This window comes from Malania oleifera, chromosome 8 (genome assembly GCF_029873635.1).
Source record: "Malania oleifera isolate guangnan ecotype guangnan chromosome 8, ASM2987363v1, whole genome shotgun sequence".
NCBI classification, from domain to species: Eukaryota; Viridiplantae; Streptophyta; class Magnoliopsida; order Santalales; family Ximeniaceae; genus Malania; species Malania oleifera.
Window position 1 is genome coordinate 57,407,138 of NC_080424.1, and position 20,837 is coordinate 57,427,974.

General features: G+C 35.5%; 1 protein-coding gene across 4 annotated transcripts in view; it reads left to right on the plus strand.

The window, feature by feature from the left end:
* The window catches only part of LOC131162037 (chaperone protein dnaJ 1, mitochondrial), a 93,735-nt gene that overhangs the window by 2,161 nt on the left and 70,737 nt on the right, over window positions 1-20,837 (plus strand). For all 4 annotated transcript variants that reach the window (XR_009138672.1, XM_058118138.1, XM_058118140.1 and 1 more), the window contains exons 3-8: window positions 2,650-2,741; window positions 16,408-16,491; window positions 16,677-16,715; window positions 16,833-16,943; window positions 17,052-17,093; window positions 17,194-17,281. Coding sequence is in view for 3 of the 4 variants with exons in the window: in XM_058118138.1 (XP_057974121.1) it covers window positions 2,650-2,741; window positions 16,408-16,491; window positions 16,677-16,715; window positions 16,833-16,943; window positions 17,052-17,093; window positions 17,194-17,281 (456 nt within the window). In the remaining variant the exon portion in view is untranslated. The remainder of the gene's footprint in view (window positions 1-2,649; window positions 2,742-16,407; window positions 16,492-16,676; window positions 16,716-16,832; window positions 16,944-17,051; window positions 17,094-17,193; window positions 17,282-20,837) is intronic.

Sequence of the window (20,837 nt, forward strand, 5' to 3'; positions counted from 1 at the left end):
ATTTTACTGCTGGTTCAAGGTATATGAAACCTTTTTACATAAGCATAGAGGCAGAGTGCCCTAAGTTGATGCATGGGCCTTGAGGTTTATGGTCAAAGAGAGTGTCTCCAAGTTCCTTCCTGATTAGGACAAGGCCATGGGCGTCATTGCCCCAATGAGAAGAAATCTGGGCTGGGGTAGGGTGTGTTTGCTGGTTAGGGTCGTGAGTTGTGTGATCTAATAATTGGCTTTGTCCTTGGATCAAGTTTGGATCTTTGGTGCCGCTTTGTTTTTTGTATTTGTGATATTTGATCTATGTTAAGGAAGCCACTTTGGCATGTCTTGTGAGCATGGTTATTGTGTTTTAGTCGTCTATATGTGCAATGCACTTCTGCATGTCACGACTGAATGTACATTTATAAAAAAAAAAGAAGAAAAAATTACAGAAAGAAAACTCCTCCGTTACCCTATCATCATGATATCTATATGGAGATTGTAATCCAAAGAAACCAGGTCATTAACCACACTAAAAAAGAAGAAATAGGTGTATTATGATAAATGAAGGGATGAAAAAGTGAAGGAAGGGCAACTGAAATACACCGCCTTCTAAGATTCTCTGAAAATGAACCTGACAACCATTTTAAATTTAGTTCAAAGAAGGAATATGGGTGGCTGTGAATTGAATTTTCATGGGCTTCTATGAGTTACTTGTACTCTGTTATTAGCACCCCATCCATTTTTCTTGTAGGCCAAATCTGCTTTTGCTTAATCTATGCTGCAGAGAATTAATTTCCAAAGGTAAACACTATAACCACCCTATTCCCCCTTTTTCTTAGACCTCTTAACAACTTCTCAGCTCACTAGATGATCTATCCTCTCCCCAACTCCTGAGCAAAGAAAATCCCTTATAATCCTCATAAGCAACCCAAATAGAATCTTAAATAAAGAAAGAAAATAAGGGGGAATGGATTAAGAGCAACTATGGATTTAAGCCCCAAGACCAACACAGAAACCTGATCAGTAAAATCTTAAGCCCTAAGACCAATACAAATACCTGAATAGTAAGCAAATTGCAAAAGGAGGACCTAGCATAATAAAAACTAATATGGCATCATCCACTAACTGTGAGTTTGATATGATCAACACATCCTGATCCACTGTCATACCCTGGACAAAACATCTTTCTGCTACCCTCTCAAATCATTCTGCTCAAAATTTGCAGCCAAAATAAAAGGGAAGGGGTTTAAACGATCCCTTGTCTTACTCCCATAGAAGTGGAAAGCCAGGTCTTGGGTTCTCCATTAATAATCACTGAAAAGGAAGTAGTAGAAAAAGAAGCAGTAGAGAGACAACCCCTTACCCTCTTCATTTCACACCAAATCCCCCATGTCCTTGCTGAAACTTTACTGTAAGGTCATTCTTTTCTCCCATCTTGGCAACTTTGGGTACATTGTGGCTTTGATCTGACATGTAACTTTTATAAAATTGACTTAATTTTGGGCACCCACGTCTTGGTAGTTCAAGGTGTTATGCTTGTTTCATTTTTTTGATTTATTCACGCCTGTAGGTGAAGGTAACTTGATTCAGATAATTTAACAAGGATTTTGAACAAAATATTGCTTCATTAATTGATAATGCTCTCTGCATGCTTTCTTTGGTAAGCACTGTACAGTCGCAGTTTTGTTCTCTGTAACACAGCTGATGTTGCAACCAAGGTCTTAAATTTCGATTTTGACTCAAATTTCGAAGCTCCAAAAGTATGGAAATTTCGACAGAAATTTTGATTTCGATGTCAATTTCGATTTCGATTCAAAATAATAACAGAAATTAGTAGTAAAAGATGGAATTCTTTGTGAAAAAAGAGAAATGGTTAACAAACATAATAATATAAGATTTAGGACTAATATATTGCAAATTAAATACATCTATGCTTGGTATGATGTGGAAAAGTTGTAAAATAGTATATGTGTGTCAAACATATTTGTAGATAATGTGTACATTAAACATAGTTAGTTAATACAAATGGAATTCATAAATCATTTAAATATTATTTATTGAACAAATAATGATAATTTAGACATGAATGGTTAAATAAAATGTTACTGTATGTTTTTTTTTTCCCATTTAATTTCAAAAGCACTTGTAATAATATTTTGTTTCGATAAAATAAATGAAATAAATTAAAAGAGAAATTTCACTTCACTCCTGAGTCTCTCACTTGAATTCTGACAAAATTTCATTGTATAGTTAAAATTTCGACAAGTTTCGCTAAAATTTCGAGATTTTAATAAATTTCGGATGATTCGTTGAGATTTCGACGGAAATTATGCAAGACGGAAATCGACTGCCATTTCGATTTCGAGGGTAAGGAAAATCGGAAATTTCGACAATTTCTTGGAAATTTAAGACCATGGTTGCAACCACAAGAGTGCCGCTAAGAAAGTGATTTATTCATGCCATAGCTTCCTTCTCATTGAATATAAAAGCAACTTCCTTGAATTTTTTAGAAGATTTTATAACACACATTATCATCATGATCATTGTTGTTGCTGTTAATGTTGTCAACTGTAGAACAATTAGGTTTTTTTTTTTTTTTTTTTTTTTTAAAATTTATTTTTTTTATAAATTTTAAAATTTTATTTTATTTATATATTTATCTTATGGTTTTAGGATTTTTTTGCTCCATTCAGCGAGACTACTATGGAATCCTTGGCGTTCCTAACAATGCTAGCCGAGATGAGATTAAGAAGGCTTTTCATGCGGTGAGTGCAATTTGTGGATCATATCTGTCTTTGGTATAGGGAAGCTGTCTATGGTTTCGGTGTATTGTTTATTAGTTCTCAAATAATTTTGTATCATTTTATGATGTTCCAACTTCCACTTCCACATTATAACATATCTAAAGAAAAGCCTTCAACTCATCTAAGAGGTGCCATGTGGATGCATACGCTGGCATTATGCAGATGCCTATGTGGTTCTTCTCTAGGGTCTTTTACATGCTTCTTGATAGAAGGACCTAGGGAATTGTAGTAATTGTATGCATTTATGGAGGATGTTGATAATTTCATGGAGAGTCCTAAATTTAAATTGTAGGATTAGAAAAATCTCCACCATTGGTTGAGGAGGTGTGGTAGTATAAATAGGGTTGAGGATCTCATTTGTAATCATTCAAGCAAAATGAGCAATAGAGTGTTGTTACTAGCATCCCTCTCCTGAGTTCTTTTATTGTCTTCTTTATGTGCTTTGTTCGATTGGGTTAAGGCTGACTTAGCACTTTAAGACCATGGTTGCAACCACAAGAGTGCCGCTAAGAAAGTGATTTATTCATGCCATAGCTTCCTTCTCATTGAATATAAAAGCAACTTCCTTGAATTTTTTAGAAGATTTTATAACACACATTATCATCATGATCATTGTTGTTGCTGTTAATGTTGTCAACTGTAGAACTATTAGGTTTTTTTGATCAATGAACCCTCTAGCAATTCAATTGGCAATTTCAGATGATAACACTGGGGGGATAATTATGTGGTTATATAGACATTGCTGCTGAGAAAAAATTGTAGGCTGCAGGGTTACTAGATTGGAAATTGAATTTAAACAAAATTTCCATTGATTTAATTCTCTTTTGTACGGATGAGCACGACGAGTAACTTAAGTTCAAGTTGAGGAAACTTGTTTACAATTTTGTATATTGACTAAGGTCAAGTTAAGGCAACTCGTTTACATTTTTATATGTATGCATATGTGTGTATGATAATACAGCTATTATAACTTGGTTTGGGAAGAAACAGGTTGTAATTGTTAATTTGCATAGAAGGTTTTAGAAGTTTCTTAGGTTTGCTCTGAGAAAATAGCTGTGGTTGTTAGAGGTAGGAGTGTAATATAGGACGAATGTGATTGGTTGAGTAGGCTGATGGACAAGCATTATTGAAACCGTGAACAAGTTTAAGCTTGCTGAGCATGTATGGGTTTGCTTCAACCAGGGCAGTACATCCAAGTTCAAAGATATTGAGTTTGAGCTACCTTTTCATTTTGTTTGGCTCGATTTGCCCCTATGTAGTTAAAATAGTTGTATGAAGGACTTGCTGTTCTCACATTTTAGTTTATACAAAACTGATGGGACATATTGAGCCTGCTCATATATTATCTATCATGAATGTTTTGTGTGGAATGATATCAGAATTAGCATATTCTAGCCTAACCTTTTGCCAATGATGAAGTTTTTATATTATATTTATGCTGGTGACCTTGACTACTGAGGACGGTTTGAATGATTCAGAGTGAAGCCCAGCAATGAGGGGCAGTAAGGGAGGCAGGGGAAAGGAAATTAAAAAAATTGGGGTGATATATCTGATAATAGGAGCACATTCTGTAGTGAATTTGCTTGTGATGACAGATTACTATTGGGCGAGTTTTGGGAACAATGTGGTTATGTTTCACGTTCTTGGGCCTGCAACTCCGCCTGATGGTTCAGGGATTGTTTGGAACCACTTTTGCAGAAGTGTTTTCCAGAAGAGGTGTTGAATTTAATCAGTCAGCAATAAGTGCTTACCTAGAAAAGTGCTGAAAGTTATTAGTGATGTATGGTTGTGTTTAAAATAAGTGGTATTTGGATACTTACTTTTATTATAACCTATATGATTATTTTTAAACATATTTTAAATTACAAATATTAATATTTTTTAACAATTTCATTAATAATTATTTTTAATTATTTATACTTAAATTTGAAATATTTTCTATTAAAAAATAATGTAAGATTATTATTTTTAATTAAAAAAAATATTGTTATTAATGTATATTTATATAATTGTATCATATTACTATCATATTAAATTATGATAAAAATAATATTACTAATTAAATTCAAAATTTTAATTTATTTAATGTTAATCCAAATTAATAAATAGTTCTTGTTCAACCCAAAATTAAATTGTAATAACTAATGTGTCATAATACATAGTAAAATAATATATAGTTATTTTTAAATATATTTAAATAAAAATATTAAAATTTTATAATTAGAAATTTAAATGATAATTATATTATTTTTCTAATTAAAATTTAAATATTTTCTATTAACTAAAATAATAGAATATTATTTATTAATTAAAAATAGTATTGTTATCAATGTATATTTATAACATATGATTATCACATTAATTTATGTTAAAAATAGTATTAATAACTAAATTAAAGTTTTTAGTTTATTTAATGTTAATTTAAATTTATGGATGGTTCTTTTTATTCATTCTAGAATTTAATTATATTTTATTAATAATTAATAGGTTATAATGCATAATAAATAATATATGATTAATTTTTAATTAATAATTATGTTAAATGTTATTTTTAATTAATATTTAAATAAATTTATTAATTAAAAATAATATAATATTATTTTTTTGATTAACAATAATCTTGTTCTTAATTTATAGTTATAACATGTGATTATCATATTAATTTATGTTAAAATGATATTATTAATTAAACTAGTATTTTTAATTTTTAATATTAATTTAAATTACTATATGGTTCTTCTTCTTCATTCCAGAATTGAATTATATTTCATTAATAATTAATATGTTATAATACAAAATAAAATAGTATATGATTATCTTCTAATGTATTTTTTAAATTATAAAATAGTCACTAAATTTTTTTCTATTTACAAAATTGACCCCACCTATGAATATTGCCACTTATAAGTGACCAAAAAGTTATCTTAGATTGCTTATCAAAATTCACTTAAATAGTTTTAAAAAACTGTTTCTTGAAAAACACTTTTTACTATAAGTGTTTGTTGTAGTACAAGCCAAACGTCGCTTTTTTGTAAAAGTGCTTATTTTAAGTGACCAAACGTCGCTTTTTTGTAAAAGTGCTTATTTTAAGTGATAAGTGCTATAAGCACTTATTTTTTAAGTGCTCTTGAACGAAGGTTTAGGGTGCATTCTTTTCGTGGAGGATAGTAGCATGGTTAATAAGCAGCAGGTTAGGGGGGAGATTGGGAATGGTATTTTGCCCACGCCAGTCTCTACTAATTATTGGATAATATGGGTTTGTGGTTGTCAGATTCGAGAGGTCAAGAAGTTTGTTTTGATGATGGGAAGAGAAAGGTGAAAAAGGAACAGTGTGAGCTAGCAAACTTGCTGTGTTCTATTAATTATGATGAGCTGTTCAAAAAAGAGTTTTCTTAATTAGTTTTTCTGTTATTTTTTTTTTTCCTTTTCCTTTTTGTTTTTGGGGTTTTGATTTTATTTGGCTCTTCTTTTAGGATTCTTTGTCCTCCTTTAGCTTGCAAATTTTTTTTTCTCTCTTTATATATTTATTTTGTTATAAAAAAAAATGTTGGACCTTGACTGAAGCATGTTGGACAGTACTTCAGGTCATTGCTGCTGGTATTGTTATCAGGTCTCAAGCTACCAAGCTTACCTCTCAAAATGCTGCTCAAAGACTTATGTGGTGAGGAGCAGGAAGACTATATTCACGATGTCATTGAGTCATGAGCAGATCACTGTTCTCCTCTTAGCAATAAAGAAAAGTAAAAGAAAAAGAATGATGTGTTTGTGAATATTCCCCTGCCCTAACTAAAATGCAAAAGATAAAAAAACACCTCTTTTATAGGGGTAGCAACTAGGAATTGGTGATCCTGTTTCTCTCTCTTTTTTTTTAAGTGGTAGCGAAGGCAAGCGAGGGTTCTTTAATTTGGGATGAAGGAATGCAGCAGACAAGTGATGCAGAAGAAGTAGTGAGAGGGAGGAAATATAGGAGAGGAAACCAGGCGATCCTCAGGAGTTCAAATCTTAGGTGTTAGTTGGAGGAAGATTGGGCCATGTAACTATGTAAGGATGGAGTTATGATGTCCTTATTACTAGGATGATGCTTGGGAGTACAAGTGCAAGAGTGATGTTAATGAGGCATAAGTTTTTCTGGGGATACAAGGTTTGGGTTAGAAGGAGAAAGTCTGACGTAAAAATGTTGGCATCATGGCAAAATCCTCCCAAAAGAGGCAAAAGAAAGGTGTATTTGTGGTTTTGAGGGCGATGCTATCCTCCAATAGGAGAAGGCCATTTAAGGTTCTGACAAAATGGGAGAGAAGTGTTGCACCATCTTGTTGGCATAATGGTGTGGGGTTAATTTTGCAAATAGTAGGTAAAGGGCACATGGTATATATGATGCTTGTTAGACACTTGAGACTTATATAGAGCCTTGAATTCTGAGGAAATTCATGATAGTTTGATGATTGAGAGATTTGAATGGAGTCCTTTTGAGGAGGTTTGAGCTCTTTGGTTATGTAGACCTTTTGAAATTGAGGAAATTAATGAGTAGTGTTTGAGGATGTTAAGGATGTTTGGTGGACTCCTTGTCTCCACGTGTTGTACCTTCTCTTCTTTCTATCTAATATATCTTCTTTTGTTATAAAAAAAAATTATATTGTATTATGAGAAAGCTTATTATAGAGTTTATGGGGATTTTTTGGATAGGATGTTGGAGAAGAAGGGTTTTTTGGTTGGGTTGGAGAAATTTTAAAACAGGTGGTGTGTAATCTAAAATTATGTCTATGCTTGTGAATGCATAAGTAGGAATTGATTTAGTGCATCTTGGGGGGTTTGAGATGGAGAGAACCTCTTTCTCTTATTTGTTTACTTTAATGGTTGATATGTTAAGTGGAATGATTTCTCATGCTTAGAGGCTAAGGGTGATTATGGGGCTTAGGGTAGGCAGGAATGGGGTTGAAATGGCAAATCTTTAGTTTGTAGATCCATTTTCTTTTCAGAGGATAATGTTGACAAGTTCCACAAGATTCTTGTTTTGTTAAAAATTTTTGAGAACGTTTTGGGATCAAAGATCTCATGTGTAAGAATGGTGTAGCTGGATTAAAATGGATCATTGCAAATTAGTAGAGTTTCTGTCTTTAACTGTCTTATGCAACTATCTTGGCCGTTATCTTTATTTGTTCTTCCTTAGGGTCACAATCTTAAATTTGTGAGTTTTGGCATTAGTGCTTGAGAGAGTAGGTAGGAGATAAGAGGTTGGAAGACGGTGGCTTACATGTCTTTAGGAAGTTGCAACCTTATTTTTAATTTATTTTTTAAAAGACAATTTTATTAAAGTAATAAACAAAGAACAAAATAGAAGACAATGAGTCCTTGGATAAAAAAAGATATAAAAAACCAATAAGCTACTAAAGGAACCAGGAACAATAGTGCAAGTATCAATTACAAGAGCGCTGCCCTCCCATTTCTCGTGAGGTTGGACAGCGGGTAATTCTGCTAAAAAACCAAGAGAGTGCACCTAAAGGGGTGCGAGGAAAGTTGCTATATCCCAAAGTAACTGTGGACAGTTTGAGTGACCTTTAAAAATCCTAGCATTCCTCTCAATCCACAGGGTCTAAAGGATGGCGAAGACAACCACAAACCAAAGAGCTCTTCTGTTTCTATTCTTTCCAAAACCCTAGTACCCAGTAGTTGACCAATAACAAGTCTCCCGCCTTTCTCAGGGCCACCCACTGTTCCCCGCAAGAGAAAAAAGCGCATTCCAAAGCTCCGATGCTACCCTGCAATGCACAAAGGTGGGCATTTGTTTTGTTGCTTGTATAATACATGAAGCACATGCTTGGACAGATAGCTTTATGGGTCCTTCTCATAGTAGTCAAAGGCGCGCCTAGGCACGAGGCAGACTAAGGCGATGAGGCTTGCACCTTACTGGGGTTGAGGCGAAGCAACCTTTAAGAGGTGCAGTGAGGCTTACCTCACAAATGGTCCGATTATATTTTGTTTTTTTCTTCTCTTTTAATCTCAACCATCTGTTTTCTTTCTTTTTTCTTTATTTTTTGCTGCATTATGGAATTGCTGCCACTTTTTCCTGACACAAATACTCAATTGCTCTCAGACTTCTTTCTTCTTTTCTTCTTCTTTCTTCTTTTCTTCTTCTTCATTTAGCCTGCTGTGCTGCTCTCAGTCAAAGCTGCAGACCCCCTTTTTGTTAATTTATTTTTTCTTTTGCTGTATTTTTTTTTTTTTTGAACTTTCTGTTTCTTTTGCTGACATTTATTCTCTGCTGCTCCAAAGTTTTCTTCTTCTTCTGAACTGCTCTCTGTGCCACCTCATTAATGTTTTTTTTCCCTTTTTTTTTGCAGTTTTATTTGGAAAATGAGCTGTTTTTTTTCATGGAAGAATTTCTTTTTCTCAGCATTTATGCTTCTTTGATCTGGAATTCCTGGCATCAGTCAGTACTGTACTGCTGCTGCTTTGGCTGTATAATTTTTTATTTTTATAAAATTTCTCTGCTGCTTGTTGCTGCTTCTATTTTGTGAACTTATGGCATGAACATCGCATGTTATTGAAAATTTGTGTTATATAGTATTCATTTTTATGTCCTAGTATTGAGTATTTTGATATTGTAAAATTCAAATATTAGTCCTAATGTGTTTGCAATCAAGAATATATTATGTGGGGTATTTTACGAACAATATTAATAAATGTGTACCTCACCTCCATGAGGCGTGCGCCTTTGCCTCATGCCTCGCGCCTAGGCTCCAGGCACCATTTGCGCCTCAGTGTGCCTTGTGCCTTTGACTAGTATGGTCCTGAAGCAAATCTGCGTGTTAATACTTTCTAGGATCACGGTCCAAACAAAAGCTCGAACCTTCCTAGGGACCTTAGCCCTTAAAAGAATGTGGTTCCAAGGAAAAAGGTTGGGGGAGGGACGTTTTAAAAGGTGAGTTAGAAAGGATTTTAGAAGTGAATGTACCCGAGGGATCACCTTTTGTCTTCATGAATGGTGGGAATGTGGTGGTCTAATAAAGAAAGAAGGATGGTGAGGTCTTCAACCTCTCTTTAATTAAGATTCCTAATTAAGACTCCTCTCTTTAATTAAGATTCCTAAAGAAATGGAAATCCCTTGAAGGACTCCCCTTAGAAGAAATGAAGGAGCTGATGGGAGCATTATGAAGCAATGAGATCTTGAATAAATGACGAAATTTCAAGTCCAACAAAGACTCTCCCACACACAGGTCCTCCAAAAAGTGAACTTTTTTTTGCCTTTATCCACTTTATATTGAATAAGAGGAAAGAAAAAACAAGCTACTTGGGACATGAATTTTTGGGGACACACGTGTGAGGTTATGCCATTGCCTCTTGTTTCCCACCTGTTTTGTTTGATCCTATACTTGCTCTTAATCACCTTATGCCATAGCGAGTGAATAGAGGGAACCTTAAAGCCATTTGTCTATAAGGGTGATTTTTTGGGATACCACATTCGCGATGGCCAAACCCCCTTAGACTTAGGTCTATTGACCACTTCCCAACTGACTAGGTGGTTTCTCCTATCGTCTTGTCTCTTTTTGGTGCTTGTCTTTCAAATATCCATATTTTCTTTTTGTTCCCTTTTAGGATCCAACAATTATGAGAGCTTAGAGAAGATTATAAAGTATTTTTTTTTTTTTTTTTGGGGTTTTTTTAGGGGGGGGGGGGGGGTGGGTTGGTATAGGATATAGCAAGAGGCTTCATCTTGTTAGTTGGGATGCGGTGGAGACCTAAATTAAAATGGGGTTTGGGACTTGGTAGTATGATAGATATAATAATGGGTGGTTAGGTCAATGAACTTTGAGCTTTTTCTACAATTAGGTCAATCAACATTGAAGTGTAGTAATGCCTCACTTTTTGTCCAACAGAAGTGCCACTATGTTAAACTTGCTTACTTGGCAGCTCTAGAATCCATGTATGTCACTATTTATATATATATATATATATATATATATATAAATTTACGTACAACATTGTAAATTAGCACAGAAAAAAGAAAGCGACAAGATGCGATGGTTTTCTCTATCATGCAATTGCCCTTTTATCGCTCATCTCTCTCATTGGATACCACTAGTTAGTTGTGATGGTGGGGGTTCGCTTTATCCAGATCGAAGGGAAGTCCTTCCATCTAAGGTTGGATAAGGTAGGGAATGTTGGAGCACTTTTTGTTCTTGAGAAGAACTGTAAATGCAATCGGTGGGTATGACTCTTCAAGAGCAGCTTCTTGGTTTTCTCAAGGGTTCTTGGCTCTTGGTGGTAGGTTGGGCAAAGGATTTTGAAGATTTTGAGTGGGTTATGTTGATTATTGGATGTGGATTCATATGACTAGGGCAGAGAAATTCATGGAAATAGGACACAGTTGGAGGGGTAAGAAGTATTTCATTTTCGTTTCTGGATGGTTGAAAGGGGAAGGATGGTCTTGATTTGGGGATGCCTTTATTGCTTTGGAGAGGTCTTGTCGGTTTAGGCTCAAATGGAGCAAAATAGTAAGATCTATGGAAATCAATCATGGAATTAGGTCGTTGCTGAAAGTGTCTACGATGGTGGAGGTCAATCAATTTCTAAGAATGTGTAGGAGATGGTTTGTGCTCATTGTGGGGGAAGATTGCAAGAGGAGTTCATTTAGATAGCTATGCAAGAACAACTTATGGAGTTAAAGCGACGTTGCTGACTGAGCAATTAAGATCAGAGGCGGCTAGGGTTTCTTAAACGGAAGATGGGAAGATGAAGACAAAGTTGAAGGCAGCTAGGGTTTTTGACATGGAAGATGGGATGACGAAGCTAGAGTGTGTTGGGCTTGGATCATTGCCAATTAACATTGATTTGGGCTGATTGTTTGAAAATAATATGAGCCTATTGAACACTTTGATGGGCTTATTGGTTAAGGAGGCCCGAAAGTAGTCTTTTGATTTAAAAATGGGCTTGGGTAGTGGGGAAGCTTCTACAGAAGCATAGATGGGCCACTTAACTGGGAAGGCCCAAATTTCTTTACAACCCCGTGAACATAAGGGAGCTTTTCCACCTACGACATGGGGAGGATACAGGGGATCAACATCATTTAGAGCAGCAACAAGCTGAACAATGCCCATCTTCAAATGAAGCACAAGGTGATGCGATATTGTGCTCTTCTTCGAATGGCATCCTTGACAGTCATGATGAGGGATACTGTGATAAAAGTAAAGTGCAGGCGATGGAAGTATGAAGGCCTGATAGGTATGATGCTGCTCTTCGGCTAGAGGAAAATGATAATAGGGGGAGTTTTAGGAATGTAAGGGAGGGGGGGGGGGGAGGGGAGTCTGGTTCTAAGAATTTTATTTCTTGTGATTTTGAAACTAGGATTTCATTTTTGGTTTATTGGGAATTCAAGCTGAAAAGGGAGTCTATTCAAATAATTTGTGGAATGGTAAGGTGTACGCTTGTTGTATGGAAATGCAGATGGGGTTTTAAGGGAGGAAGTTCATTGAAGATAAGCGAGAATTGTTTGGTGAGAAAACACATAAAACTATAAAGGGGTTCCAAAGGTGTTATAAGTATAGTGTAAGAGCCTATTAATGAGAGGGCAAAATAGTGTAAGGAAAATAATAGATGGGAAGATGTTTTGGATGAGGAGACATCAAAGAGAGTTGTGAGTTCAAATGCAAAAAAAGGTCTATTGTTGGACCAGATTTGGGAACAGTGTGGATATTCCTCTGATTCTTCTATTGATTGTCTTGGGGATTTATTATGTGCTGCCTTATCCTTTAGAAGGTTTGGAGAGTATTAATATGCTTGAAGATGAGGTCTCAAAAGATGATAAAAAGGTTTAAGGATGGAATTCTGCCTACTCTTGTTCAAGATGAAATTCTTGGGAAGGACATTGAAATTTAGAGGTTGTTGTTTGACTAGGGCCTCATGTTGTTTGATCAAGGAGGTACTGAAGTCAGGCTTGATGGTGGCAAATCCAAGGTGAACATGGGTCAAAGGGAATTAGCTAATTTGGTGAACTATGACGGGAAGGGTTGAAAGAGAGGATTTTTTGGCTGATCATAGTCTTTGTTTTTTTGTTTTGCTTTTATTTTTTTATTTTTGAGTTTTTCTTTCATTTTTTATTTTATTTTCTGAGGATTTAGTATCCTCGATATGATTGTACATTTTCTACCTTAATACAACTTCTTTTATTATAAAAAATTATATATAATAGTAAGGGTAAAATGCATCACATGTGGTCACCAAGGTCTTAAATTTTGATTTCGACTCAAATTTCGAAGCTCCAAAAGTACGAAAATTTCGACGAAATTTTGATTTCGATGTCAATTTTGATTGTGATTCGAAAAAATAACAGAAATTAGTAGTAAAAGATGGAATTCTTTGTGAAACTTTAGAAATGGTTAACAAACATAATAATATAAGTTTTAGGACTAATATATTGCAAATTAAATACATCTATGTTTGGTATGATGCGGAAAAGTTGTAAAATAGTATATGTGTATCAAACATATTTGCAGATAATGTGTACATTAAACATATTTAGTTAATACAAATGAAATTCATAAATCATTTAAATATTATTTATTAAACAAATAATGATAATTTAGATATGAATGGTTAAATAAGATGTTATTGTAAGTTTTTTTTTTTTTTCATTTAATTTCAAAAGCACTTGTAATAATATTTTGTTTCAATAAAATAAATTAAAAGAGAAATTTCACTTCACTCTTGAATCTCTCACTTGAATTTTGACGAAATTTCATTGTATAGTTAAAATTTCGACAAGTTTCGCTAAAATTTCGAGATTTCAATAAATTTCAGATGATTCGTTGAGATTTCGACGGAAATTATGCTAGACGGAAATCGACTGCCATTTAGATTTGGAGGGTAACGAAAATCGGAAATTTTGACAATTTCGTGGAAATTTTAAGACCATGGTGGTCACTAAATTATTGACTAAATGCAATGTGGTCACTGAACTTTTAATTTGTGCAGGAGGTCACTCACCTTACCAAAACATCACAATATAACTTTTTCAAATGGGCCTATGCTAGAAATGCTTACGTGGAAGGTCTTTTTTTTGTATGTGGTAGCTGGGGTCGCCCCTTGGCTGATGCCACTCAGTTTCCCTCCAAGAAAAAGTCATGTGCGAACATGCGACTCCTCCATGGACATGATTATGGTGAAGAATCTCCTGTTTCATAGGCCATTTTTAACCTCTATCCTGATCACCAAGGAATCCGCAATTCTGCCTTCACCAAGGAAGTCTTCACACAGTACTCCTGGGTGCTCTCTTGATGGTAGTAAACATCCTCAAAGGGTTGCTGATTGGCAGCAAGTGTTGCAGCTTTAACAACGGATTCAGGCCTCACTCTTCCCTTTCCCGTCAAAACTCCATTTGGAGCATGGACTGCTGCCATTTGCATATCTCATCTTCCTTCAAGAAAGCAAAAAACCCTACAAATTTCTGCAAAACCCATCACCAAAACAAACCAATTTTCAGTGATTTTGACCTAATTAATGATGGGTTCCCTACCAATTCTTCGTAATGACGTGAATATGTTTTGAGAAATAAGTGCACTGACGAGAAAACAGGAAACATGAATTTTTGTGCCGCGCCTCCACCCAGATGAAAACAAAGAAGAACTTTCAATTTGAAGCCCAAAACTTCTAATATGAAAGTTTCCCTTTAAACCCTTAAAACACCAATGATAAAGATTTGCAGTGAGGATCTTTGACATGCAGCACGGACAGAATACATGCAAAAACCCACAATTCCACGGAAAAAGTTTAGGAAGAAAAAAGCTCAGTTCCTCAACTTCACTTGTTTCATCTTTACCAATGTAGAAGGAAATCCCCGACTATCACAGCAGATAGTCTTATCAGCCTCTTCGCCTCCCTCCAAAAGCTTAAATATCACAGACTGGCACTAATGCTTCAGCCCCAAGATTCAAGCAAACACCTAATGTTTCTATAGGGTGTAAAGTAAGATTTTCACAGAATATCATGAGAGACTCAGCTGACTGGAGTTTGAAGGCTACATTCTTTCCAAAACTCATCCTGCTCGACTCCAAGAACATATTTGATAGAAATGAATTAATAGAGTCAATGAACTCACGAGACCATCACTCAAACCAAACCCAAAATTCCATCAATTTCCTGAAATGAGAACACAAAAACATGATGCTGCTTCTTGATCACTATAATCATGGTGTGTTGTTGAGGTGTGTTTAGATGTGCCCCCTAATTTGAGGGAAATGGAGAGATGTCTGCCAGGTGGGACCCGGGCTGCCACGTGCACAAAAAGTGTCTACCATGTAGGTCTAATGGAAGGTCGTTTCTATTGGATGGAAAGGTTATGATGTTTTGGTAAGTGAATGACCTTCACGGATAAATTCAAAGTTTAGTAATCTCGATTTTAGTAAATGGTTCAGTGACCATGGGTGCATTTTACACATAATAATTTGATGGTTAATGGCCACAGTTTGGTTAAGCATCTTTCTCCGGGAGGATATTGAACATTTAGGATTTAAACATTTGAATCAGCTGAATTAGCCACAGAGGAATATGTCAAGTGTGGAGTTTTCTCGCTTGGGGTGATGCTGCTGACTCCATGTTTTCCTCCTGGGTAATGGATTGTGTTGCTTGGCTTCTTCGTTGGGGGCATTAACTAATGCAATCTCTCCTTCTAAATAAATCACCAAAAATATAGATGAGGGTTCTTGAATTTGGGGATAAGTTAGTCTTGCATATGAGTATTGTGAAGGAAGTAGATAGAGCTGAAAGAGAACTGGACAATCCGTAAGAGTCAAGTGTTGGGTGGCAAATGGAGGATGCCAGGTGGTTAAGGATTGAGGTACAATGTCCTTACTCCACAGGTATCTTTGGGAGCACAAGTGTAAGAGTGATTTCAACAATTTTTAAAGGTTTTTATGGAGAGAAGGTTTGGTTTAGATAGAGGAAATCTCAAGTGAAAATGATGCCAGAAGCCCCCTATATGCAATGAAGAGGGGTATTTGCGGTGTTGATGGTGAGGCCATTCTTCAATGAGAGAAGGATGCCATGTATAACTTCAAACCAGTGGGGGAGAAGTGTTTTACTAGCCCATTGCTGTAGCAACATGTGGCTAATTGGGAAAGAGCAGATGGATCATGTTGCAAATGACACTTGGTGTACACTCAAGCTTGCAAATAAAAGTTTTAAGGGACTAGGCCTTTTTTAAAAGGATCCTGATTTGAGCTCACCTGGCCAATTCTCTGTGTATCTTCCTGGAATCAAGGATTAAATAGGGATCCTGCTTAATAGCACATATGCGTTGCCCCGCAGTGATTATCAGATTGAGATTGTATGTGAATAATTAATTTATGCTTAAACACGAGGAGATTATGATTGTTTGTAATTAGGATAAAAAGTGGAAAAAGACCATCTAGAGAATACCCGCCCGCGGGGGGGGGGGGGGGGGATAAGTCTGTTTAACATTAAATTCTGTTATTTTCTTTTTGTTTTTCAGTTTTGTTTGGAATAGTGTGCCGGTTTTTGTTGTGCCAGTCTCAAACTTGTGATTATTTTCTCTTTAAATTTTCTTACTTGATAACAGCATGTAGCTTGTCATTGTTTTTCTCATTAACTTTTCTTACTTTATAACATTATGTAGCTTGCAAAAAAATATCATCCAGATTCAAATAAGAACAATCCTTCTGCAAAGAGGAAATTTCAACAGATAAGAGATGCCTATGAGGTTTGTAGTCATAGCTGGGTGGCAGCCTACCTTTGTTTGTCTGTGTGATGTTTTCAGCTTGATTATCCTTTGGTTTTTCCTGTCTTGAATTCTGAAATAGTCTTGAATTCTGAAATAGTTTGTGCTTGCCTACTTTTCTATATAACAATTTTTTGCGTTCATTTGTTGTGGATGGGGATTTACAGACTTTGCAGGATTCTGAAAAGAGAGCGCTGTATGATAAGGTAGCATGCTTTTTCCTCATTGTGCTGTTGGTGATTGTTGTCATTTTGTTTGTGCCTTTGGCATGCATTGATTATTCTTTTAAAATATTCCCCCCACTCTCTTTATGCACTATGAAGGAGCGTATTAGGGGTTCAGAGAAAGTAGAATATTCTGCTGGAGATTCAGAGGGGTTTAGATATGCTTACAGAACTCATTTCTCTGAATCTTTCCATAAAATTTTCTCTGAGGTACTTTGCAGTTATTTTGTTTTTTGTCTTTTATGTTAATATTTTATTTCCTTTTTTCTGAATACTGAATATTTTCATCATATTAAAAAATGTTTCAATTTCCCACAGATTTTTGAAAATGAGACGGAGAATTTAGCTTCTGATATTCAGGTTTACTTGTTTCCCATCTGATTCCCAATTTTTTATGAGGTTGATAGATACCTTAGATATATGTTTTTTACTAAATTATAATTATAACATGATTCTGTAGGTGGAGCTGTTGCTCTCTTTTTCTGAAGCTGCAAAAGGATGCACAAAACATCTTTCATTTGATGCATTTGTTCCCTGTGATTCCTGTTGTGAGTAAAAAACATCATTATCTTCTATTGTCACATTGTCTTCTGGAAATTTTGCAGCAGAACTGTGCGTACAATGCCCAAATATTTGATATTTTTTATACTCTGCTTCTATCTGTGTGCTCGCACACATGGTTTTCTTGCTTGTTATTTGCTCTTTACGTTGGTTGCTCAATACATTTTCTTGGCCAAATTTTGCTAATTGGGACCTATTAAAGGGCCTTAGTAAAAGGAAGAAAAAATGTCCATGATCAAATGGTATTAATTTTCATTCACATTTCTTAATTAGCATAAACTTGTAATTTTAGGGTGGGTTTGTTTGTAATCTGTGGATGATTTAATGACTTTTTCCTTTTTTGAAAGAAGTAGGGATGGGCCAGTATGATGGAGATGAGATCTTTTTGCAGTGTTTCACGGTATTTGGTTGGAACTGAGTGCTCCTGTGTTTTAAGGGGAACGATTGGTGTGTTCTCTGCTCTGAAATAGGATAAATTATTTGGCAGCACTTTGTTCTATTGCAGCTGGTTTTTTTTAAAGGGTTATGCTTCTCAGAGAGAGATTGACTGGTTTGTGGAGATGTATTTCTCAAATTTACTCTACATTCCTCATACTAAATATGTTTCAGGTAATGGTTATTGAATTTGATTCTGGGAAGATGTCTGGGTAGGTAATACTAAGTTATTTCTAATCCTTTCCTCATCTTGATCATTTTTCTTTGGGGCATACTAATGTTATTTTTATATCCAATGGTCATATGCCTTTTTGAGATTTCCATTTTCTCGGAACTCTTAATGATAGGGAGATGGAGGAGCTTTCTTCTTTGTTATTATTATCAGAGAATTATCTTCCTTCCTTTGTGAGAATTAGTCTTTTGGTCCTTCGATTCTTTGGGGGTTTATTCTTGCAAATCTTTTTCTGATCATTTGACTAGAACTAATATGTCCTCTCCACTCGATAAAATTATTTGAAAGGCCAAAATTCCTTAGAATATCAAGTCTTTTATTTGGTTGGTTCTTCTTAATAGAGTTGACACCAACGATCTGTTGCAAAGTAGGAGACTTTCTAAGGCACTTCCTCCGGATGTGTGTTCATTATGTTTTGATAGTTCAGAAACAGCTTCTCGTCTGTTATTTCATTGTGCCTTTGTTTGGAATATATGGATTAATCTTTTTGATTTATTGGGAGAGCATTCTGTTTGTCTAGAGTTGGTGGAGGATTTTTTGGTCACTTCATTTTCTGGTTTTGGTAGAAGCAAGGGTGCAGATGCTTTATGGAGATATGCTGTTCTATCAGTGCTGCAGGGATTATGGTTGGAAAGAAATGCATGAATGTTTATGGGGGAAAAAATTGAATTCCACTTTGTAATGGGATAGGACTCATTATCTCGCCTTGCTTTGGTGCACTGCTGCTGGCTGCTTAAAAAGAGTGAAGTTCTCAGATATCCGGCAGGATTGGCTAGCATTGTTAGTTTCATTGTTGTTTTTTTCCTCATTGTTTTCTTTTTTATATAGGAAGGGTTCTTGTTCTTCCTTTTTGTACATTCTTTCTATTCTAATGAAATTATCTTCTCTTATCATCCAAAAAAAAAAAAACCACTCTTTCTAAACTAGCATTCTCCACTAATTCATCAGCAGCCATGATAGCACCCACAACCTGCCTTCCTCTCACAAAGTTCTTTGAGCAAGACAAGTTGTATCATTAGGGACAGAACTCAGCCTATTAGCAAGCACCTTAGCTATGATCTAACATGCTAGATTCTAAACTAATGGGCTGAAAATCCAAAACCTTAATCAGACTTTTTTTTTAAACGCTAGAGAGATAAGGTAGAATTCACACTTTTCCCCAATTTATCATTAGCATGAAACTCATAAAAGACTTTCAATAAATCCTGCGTCAGCCCATCCCAACCCTCATGGAAAAAAGCTATATTGATGGCATTGAGCTAAGGAGCCTTATCTCCCTCTCAAGATTAAAGACTACTGCCCTAATCTCATCTTCCTCGATGGCCTCACCAACCTAGACATCTGAACAATCTAAATAGGAATCCACTTCAAACCTTGGATTATGATTTTTGTAAATCTTCCTCAGTGAACAAATTTCTAAAAAAATCAGTGACCTCTTCTACTATCATCCCTTCTCATCAGTTGCTATTGGCCTAGACTTCAACTCTATTTCTCTCATATGATTACTCCTTGTTTGCCCATCAGCGACCTTAGGAAAAAGAATTTAGAGTTGCAGTGCCCTCCCTAACCCATTTAAATTTCTTTTTCCACCTCCAACTCCTTGCCTCCTTAAGAAAAACTCTCTTTATCTCATCCTTCAAACTAACTACCTCACTCTCTTCTCTTCAGAAAGACCCTCCCCTATCTCTTTCTTATCCAACACATTTAGCTCACTCAAAATGCTCCTTTTTTAACTCTTAATATCTCCAAACACCTCAAAATTCTACTTTTTGAAAACTCTTCTTTCAACCCTTTAAGCTTTTTCATAGACCCAAATCCTTCCCAACCAAATACATCACAACTACAATAGGCATGACGATCCATTCACATATTCTCAAATGGAAATGGAGTAGGGCTCCATAGAACCTTTCTGGACTCCAACCTAATAGGAACGTGATTAGAAATAGGCCTGGCTAGATTCTCTCAGACCACACTCCCTTATTACAATATCAAAAAACTGCATACCAGACGAAAACCTCCAACCATTTGTTTGTCCAACCAGAATCTCAACATTGAAGTCACCCCCAAATTACCCATCTAGGATAATAGACAGTCACAAACCATACACAGCTGCCAATTCCTCCCAAATAACTGAGATCAAAAGGTAGGTTTAGAAGGACCATACATAGAAGTAAACCACCTCTTCCTCCTACCCTTCACTTCCAACAACACAGACAAGGTCAAGAAAACCCTAATGCAGTCCACTAAATTAGCCACTGCAGTGTGCCAAATGGAGAATGGCCCAATTTTTTACCTCTATCTGGCCAAAGTTCTCTATTTTTGCCCCCATCAACACATTTTTAGTTTCTCATAGCATTAAGACCTTACAAGAATACTTAGCCACAATTTTCCAAAAACAAAACCCTTTTATTAGAATCCCCCAAGCCTCTAACATTGCAAATAATTAGCCTCATATTTTAGTAATTTTACATCCTTACCAAACCCTCTAGCCCTACTGCAAGGATATTAAGTTTTTCAAAGCTTTTTTTAACCCTTTTCTTCTTCCTCTAATAAGTTTATGGAAAAACAACCACTTTAAGCTCCTTACGTAAAGGACTCTTCAATTTAAACCCCATCTCCTCCAAAAGACATCGTGGGCTTCGATTGTCTCTCTCACCCCATAAAGGACAGGTGGTAGTGTTAATTTACCCCTTTAGTTTTCTCCCTTTGGCACATAGAAAAATTCAGTACATTTGGCTCATTAATAGGAGTAGGATGGATACCTTTCACAGGCTCAGAAACCCCTTGAGTAGTTATAGGAGATATCACTAAAGATTCATTCAAACAACTCTTCCTATTACTCTCAGTAGCAGCGAGAACTGATGGAGAAATGGAAG